General features: G+C 59.3%; 1 protein-coding gene across 2 annotated transcripts; it reads right to left on the reverse strand.

The window, feature by feature from the left end:
- Nucleotides 1-108: 108 nt before the first annotated feature.
- On the reverse strand, nucleotides 109-2,636 carry AVPR2 (arginine vasopressin receptor 2). Of its 2 annotated transcripts, XM_009198486.4 has the most exons (4): nucleotides 2,510-2,636; nucleotides 2,114-2,310; nucleotides 886-1,761; nucleotides 109-777 (listed from the first exon to the last, which is right to left on the reverse strand). In XM_009198486.4, the coding sequence occupies exons 2-4, from the start codon at nucleotides 2,136-2,138 to the stop codon at nucleotides 572-574; spliced, it is 1,107 nt and encodes a 368-aa protein (XP_009196750.1). In that variant the 5' UTR covers nucleotides 2,139-2,310; nucleotides 2,510-2,636; the 3' UTR covers nucleotides 109-571. The 2 variants fall into 2 exon arrangements, with proteins under 2 accessions (XP_009196750.1, NP_001162262.1); NM_001168791.1 differs by lacking the exon at nucleotides 2,510-2,636 and having other exon boundaries at nucleotides 572-777; nucleotides 2,114-2,138.
- Nucleotides 2,637-7,072: the final 4,436 nt, after the last annotated feature.

A 7,072-nucleotide genomic window follows, 5' to 3' on the forward strand; every position in this document is an offset into this window, starting at 1 on the left:
GGTTCCAGAGCTGTGCACATTACTGTGGGTATGTGTGTGGGGGTCTGTGTATGGCTGTGTGCTGCCTCCACACCCACTGTTACCCTGATCCAAAGAGACCCCTTGCCATGTGGAAAATGAGCTGAGCTGCAACTTTTATTAGGGAGAGAATGAGGAGAGATGGAGGAAGGGAGGGATTAGAAAGGCAGAGACAGGAAGGTCCCCTGGCCCCAGCCCAGTCCTTCCTTTTCGGGCCCCTGGGACCGCTGTCTCACCTGGGGGCACCTGCTCCCTCTTTCCTGCCACCCCCAGGCCCCTCAGCCCTCTGCCGCAGCTCCTCCCACACCCAGCACGGTGAGCTGACTTGAGGAGCCCCCACAGTCTTGGGGCCTGAAGCTCTCCTCATACAGCTGGGGATGTGGAGACCCAGGCAGGGGCTGCGGCTTGTCCAGGGACACACAGTTTCCCAGTCTCGGGGCCACCGGATCTGGCCAATTCTCCATGGGTCCCCTTCCCAGTGGCCCCCAGGACCAGCCCCAGGAAGGCAACTGAGCTTCTCAAAGCCTCTGGAGGCAAGACACCCAATAGCTCCTTAGGATGAAGTGTCCTTGGCCAGGGAGGAGCTGGCGGTGGTGCAGGACTCATCTTGGGGACCCAGGCTGGGTGGGGTGCGCCCCCGGGCACAGCAGAGCAAGCTTCGCAGCTCTGAGGAGACGCTGCTGCTGAAGGATGCATAGATCCAGGGGTTGGTGCAGCTGTTGAGGCTGGCCAGCAACATGAGCAGCACGAAGGGCGCCCCTGTGAAGGTGGTGGGATCCACGTTGGGCTCAGGATGGCTGGTGGTGCACCGGGGCACGCTGCCAAGCCCGAGTGGCCCCCGACAGCCCTAGCCATGGCTATACCCACCTTCCAGAGGTGCCTCCGGGTCCCACGCGGCCCACAGCTGCACCAGGAAGAAGGGTGCCCAGCACAGCACATAGACGACCACAATCACCAGCGTCATCCTCACAGTCTTGGCCACAGCTGCTGACACGCGGGCTCCCTCACTGGGGTTGCCTGTCCGGCGTCCCCTGCGGCGCCCCCCAGGCCTCTCTGATGGCCCTGGCACCAGACTGGTGTGAATCTCCCGGAAGATGAGCACCTGGCAGGCAGCGATACCCAGGGTAGGTGCCACAAACACCATCAGGGCGATCCAGGTGACGTAGGTGCGACGGCCCCAGGGCTCCACAAAGCTGGCCCAGCAGTCGGTGACCCCGCTGCCACCTTCCACATTGCGCTGGGCAAAGATGAAGAGCTGGGGCAGGCTGAGAAGGAGCGAGAAGGCCCAAGCCACCAGCACTGGCCGGTTCCAGTGAGCCCCACCTCCATGGCGATACGCCAGCATGGGACGGCAGATGGCGCGGTGGCGGTCCAGCGTCATGGCCAGGATCATGTAGGAGGAGGCATACATGCCCACCATCTGCAAATACTTCACAGCCCGACACAGGGCATCCGGCCCACGGAAGCGGTCGGTGGCCTTCCAGGCCAGCTGGGGCAGCACTTGGAACAGAGCCACGGCCAGGTCAGCCAGGCACAAGTGGCCAATGAAGACGTGTATGGGTGCCCAGTGGCCCCGCCGGCCCCGCCGAGCTAGGGCCGCCAGCACCAGGCCATTGCTCAGGGCCACGGCCACAAAGACTATGGAGAGCAGCGCCAGCTCCGCCTGGGCTAGCAGCGGGTCCCGGGTGTCCGGCGGCCTCTCCTGGCTGCTGTTGCTGGGCAGAGAGAGGTGCCCAAGCACAGCTGGGCAGAGGTGAGGAAGAAGGCCCAGTTAGAGAGGGTGCTGTGCATGGGGACTCAGGCCTGCCTCCCGTGCCCCCATCTGGACACCCTCTTCCTGGCTCCTAGCAGAGGGGACTCCAGGAAAGCCATGTTATGGGGGATACACACCCCAGGCTCATGCAGTCCATAAGGAAGGGCAGCCCCAGCCCCAGCCCTGGCAGGGAAGTGGGGCTATGCCCCCCTCCCCGCTCGTTGGCAGCCTGGAAAGGTGCATCCAGAGGTGAGGGTGAAGGAGGTCTTTAGAAAGAGGGGCTTCCCTAAATCGTCAAGGCCATTCTGCCCACTGGGCTCATGGGGGGGGGGCAAGCCTTACCGGAAGTGGTGAACGTCATGAGCATGGTGGGGCCAGGACAGGTGTTCTGAGGGCCTGGAGGAGATGGGCAGACTCAGCCTCTGCCCGAGGGGCCAGCCCAATGACCCAGGTCTCTGAACTGGAGCCCTTACAGAGATGCTAGCACAGTGGGTGCCTGTTCGCGTGTGTGCACGTGTGCGGTGGGAGTATGGCCAGTCCTGGGCAGGGAAAATTGAGAGGGATGGTCAGACAGATGGATGCACAGAACCCAGGATCCCCCAGGCAGCCCATGAGTCCCGGGTTTGGAAGTGGGCGCCCCAGGCAGACACGCAGAACTCCGCTGCCCCAACCGAGGCCGAGAGAGGCCATCCGAGGGCTGGGGACTGGGCACGGGGGCGGGCCTGTGCAGCCCCTTACCTGGCTGGGCTCCTGGGCAGCTGGGTGGTAGCGTAAAGGTGGCTGGGTGCTCAGATCTGCTCTCCATCGGCCGCCCCACCCTGGCCCAGCCCAGCCTCTGGGAGTGACCTGGCCAGGAGGGGACTTCCTCCCCCTCCCCCTTTCCCCCAGGCCTCCCCTGGCCTCCCGTTTCCTTTCCTTTCCCCAGGGCCTCCCTGGTCCTGGCCCAGGACTCCCTCCTCCCACTGCTATAGCCTCCACGCCCACCCTCACCCTACCACACTCCCCTGGTTGGATTGTCTGGGCTGGCAGTGCTCTGGGAGGTCACTTAGTTCAGCATTCCCATTTTATAAGTCGGGAAACTGAGGCCAGAGAGCAGTGGGTCTAGTCCAGGACTGTGCTGCTTTTTCGTGGGACCTTCACGCCCCCTTCCCAAGTTGGGGTCCTCCTGCTCCTCGCTGGGCCCAGGCAAGGAAGGGGTGAAAACACTTTCGCTGGGCCCCTCCCAGGCTCACGCAGGCCCCTCCTCCTCCTCAATTAGGGCCCAGTTGGCCGGAGGTGAGGGACAGGAAAGGGAGGAGTGGGGCAGGGGCCAATCAGGCTTCATGAACCCCTGTGAGATCCAGGGATACCCCCACCCTCTTCCTCCTGCCGCACCTGCAACTACCTGTCCCAGGAAGAGGGGCTGGGGATCTCCATGTGCTCAAGGGCTCCCTCCCACCACACACGCCCTCACATACATGATACAGCCACACAGCCACAAACACACGACACAGAGACGCTCGCTCATGTTCCTGAACATGCCATGAGTGTGGATGCACCTTCCCTGTACCTGGGCCCTTCTCCTCCCTCCCCCAACACCTCTCTCCTTCCCCTGCCCCCACACCCCCTCCAGCCCTCATCCCAGTCGTTCTCTTTCCACTCCCCCCCGCACCCAGGCCTGGCTTAGCTCAGCCGAGGCCAGCCCAGCCCAGCCCAGCCCAAGGCAGCTGCTTTCTTCCTGTTTATCTGTCTTCTCTGTTGCCCTGTGAAGCCAGAGACCAAAACAGCCTCACAGACCAGGCCCAAGTCCAGCCCGTGGCCAAGGCCTCCTCTTCCTGCCCAGAGAGCCTGGCAGCACCCTGGCGCCTCCCGGCCCTGTTAGGGTGGTGGGAACACAGGGTGGGCATTTTCCAGGGACAGTGCACACACCACACCACATACATACATGTACACAGTCACACCACACACATACATGCACCCACCACACACCCATATGCCACACCACACACACACCACACCATGCACACACTCGTACACACCACACACATGCACACACCACACAGTCCCATACGCCACACACCCACACATGCACCAACCACACAACCATACACACCACACACATGCACGCACCTGCACACCACACCACACCACATACACATGCACAGCCAACACCACACACCCACATGCATGCACACACCCGCAGCACACACAGGTGCACATCACACCCCGCAGCACACACACGCATCTTTACCATGTTTTTGCAGAGCGCCTTGGGGGCAGGCTGCAGAGTGCTGGCAATGGGACTTGATGATTGAGGGGGACCTATGGTGGGAAGATGGGGAGGGCCGGGGACTGGCAGGGCCTTGGGAAAACCTTTGTTCCCTCTGTCTAAAGCCGGCTAGGCCAAGGAATCCATGCCAGCCTTTTGGGGTGAGCAGGCAACCGTCTCCTTATCAGTTTCTCTGCCTGAAAGAGGCTGTGCAGTGCCAGATCTCAGCAGCGGGCTGGGACCTCCCCTAGCAACGTGGCCAGGCCTGTGGCAATCTCTGCCCCCTGTACTCCTCACTTCCTGTTGTTAAACTGGGGAAGAGTCTGGAGGAAGGACCCCCATGGCGGTCTCCTCTGGGACACAAGAAGCTAGATCAGGACCCAACGCTACTCTGCTCAGCCAGGACCCCCGGGAAGAACTGGGAGCCACATGGGCAGGCACTACATGGAACTGTGCCAGGAGAGAGGCCCTGGGCAGACCCTGGACAGACCCTGGACAGACACCCCTCAGGGACCGAGAAAGATGGGGCTGGGCAGCAGCTCTCATGGGAAGAAGGGCAGACTGTGCTGATTCACACTAGGCCCACGTGAGTCAGCAGGGATGGCACTGGGCTGCCTCAAGCCCCTGCCCTTGGGCATTAACAGGAGCAGGGCATCTATCTGGGGGTGGGCCAGGCCCCCACTGCTGCCAATGCAGCACCCCTGTGCACACCTCCCACTGGTCACTCTAAGACTTGCAGAAAGGGCTCTGTGAGTGCCAGGGTGTGGCTCCTGATCTTCCAGCCTAGTACCTGGGCAGAAAAGGACAGGAGACAGATTGAGGGGACACTGTTTGTCCCTCTCTATCCACCGGTTCCCCATGATCAGAACCCTCCATTCACCAAACTGCAAGTGCCGCTGGCCCAGCACTGTGGCTACAGAGATGGAAGGACCTGGGCTCTGCCCCAGGAGCACATGGGCTTGTGCAGAGAAGAGTGGAGGCAGGGAGGCCGGTGGAAGCTGTGCCTATCACCCAGGAGAGAAATGGTGTGACCCACCTAACACTGGGCAGCGGGGCTAGAGGGGGCAGGCAGGTGGAAAAGGCATTTAAAGGGCCCTGAAGGATTTGTAAGGGGTGGAAGACAAAGAGGAGGCAGCCAAGGACGTGGAGAAAGAGGCCCCTGATTGTGTGGGAGGGGTGCATGTGCAGATGGCAGAGCCTGTGGGCAGTGGGAAGGATGAAGGAGCCAAGTGCCTGTCAACAGAAACGGCCCTCACAGGGACTGTGACCCGAAGGAGCATAATACGTGGAGCCCAGGAGACAGGGAGGAACAACGGGTTGGAGGATGGGATTGAAGGGGACAAAAACAAATTTAATAAAAACTCAAGTGCACAAGTGTGAATGTGAGGGTGTGTGTGTGAGGGTGTGCATGTGTGTGAGGGTTTGCGGGTACGAGGGTGTGTGTGAGGGTGTGTGTGAGGGTGTGCATGTGTATGAGGGTTTGCGGGTACGAGGGTGTGTGTGGGGGGGTGTGTGTGAGGGTGTTCATGTGTGTGAGGGTTTGCGGGTACGAGGGTGTGTGTGGGGGTGTGTGTGAGGGTGTGCATGTGTGTGAGGGTTTGCGGGTACAAGGGTGTGTGTGTGAGGGTGTGTGTGAGGGTGTGCGTGTGTGTGAAGGTTTGCGGGTATGGGGGTGTGTGTGTGAGGGTGTGCATGTGAGGGTGTGTGTGGCAGTGTGCATGTGAGGGTGTGCGTGTGAGGGTGTGCATGTGTGTGAGGGTGTGCGTGTGTGAGGGTGTGCATGTGTGTGAGGGTGTGTGTGAGGGTGTGTGTGACGGTGTGTGTGATGGTGTGCGTGGGTTTGCGTGTGTGTGGATGTGCGTGTATGTGAGGGTGTGCGTGTGTGGGTGTGCGTGTGTTGTGTGAATGTGTGTGAGGGTGTGCATGTGTGAAGGTGTGTGTAGGAGGGTGTGCATGTGCGAGGGTGTACGTGTGTGAGGGTGTGCACGTGAGGGTGTGTGGTGTGTGTGACGGTGTGGCCAATGATGACAGGAAGACAGTCTGCGGATGATCATCTAATTGTGTCCATTCACCTGAGTGAATAATAACTGGGAAAGCTGGACAGAGCCTGTTGATGGCTGCGGGAAGGCAGCCCATGGAACTGGATAGATTAGGAGCCCTGCAGAGTGGAAGGGAGGGCCAGGGTCTTCAGCAGGTGCTGGGGTGAGGGGCCGGGGGTAGAAGAAGGGTGAGCGTTGAGGGCTTGAGGGCCGTACCCATAGATGGCCTCCAGGTCATCACGTGACAGTCAGGCAGGAGGCGGCTCCCTGGCAAAGCTGCAGAGATTTTTTTAAAAAAAGGCAATGGGCCCTCCCCGTTTCCTCCCAGCGGCGGGCGACTGCAGTTCCTGTTAGTGGGCTGTTTGGGTAACTGTCTTGGGGTTCCCCAGTCTGACTTCCTCGTGCTCTCTCCGCCTGCACGTTCCTCCCCCAGATTATTGCATCAGCTGCTCCGGGTGTCCTCAGTGCTCACACACTCACCACCCTGGAACGGCCCTCATCAGGCAATGATTTCTCTCCTCTGATTTCTCTCCTCCAGAATGACTTTTTTTTCCGGCTTTATTGAGGTATGATTAGCATACAGTAAAATTCATTATTTTTAATTGCACTGTTCAATAAGATTTGACAAATGCATACAGTCATGTAACCACAACCACAGTCATGACATAGAATAAATATTTTGAACATTCCAGAAAGTTCCCTCGTGGCCTTTTGCAGTCAAGTTTCTTCCCCTACCTGAAAGCCTAGCAAACACTGATCTATCACTATAGATTTTCCTTTTCTAGAACTTTATATAAATAGAATCATAGAGTATGTAGTATTTTGAAAAATTAGCCGCACATGATGGCGTGCGCCTGTAATCCCAGCTACTTGTGAGGCTGAGGCAGGAGAATCACTTGAACCCAGGAGAAAGAAGAAGAAGTTGTGGTGAGCCGAGATTACACCACTGCACTCCAGCCTGGGTGACAAGAGTGAAACTCCATCTCAAAAAATAAATAAATAAGGGCCAGGGGT

The sequence above is a fragment of the Papio anubis genome, chromosome X (assembly GCF_008728515.1).
Source record: "Papio anubis isolate 15944 chromosome X, Panubis1.0, whole genome shotgun sequence".
NCBI lineage: Eukaryota > Metazoa > Chordata > Mammalia > Primates > Cercopithecidae > Papio > Papio anubis.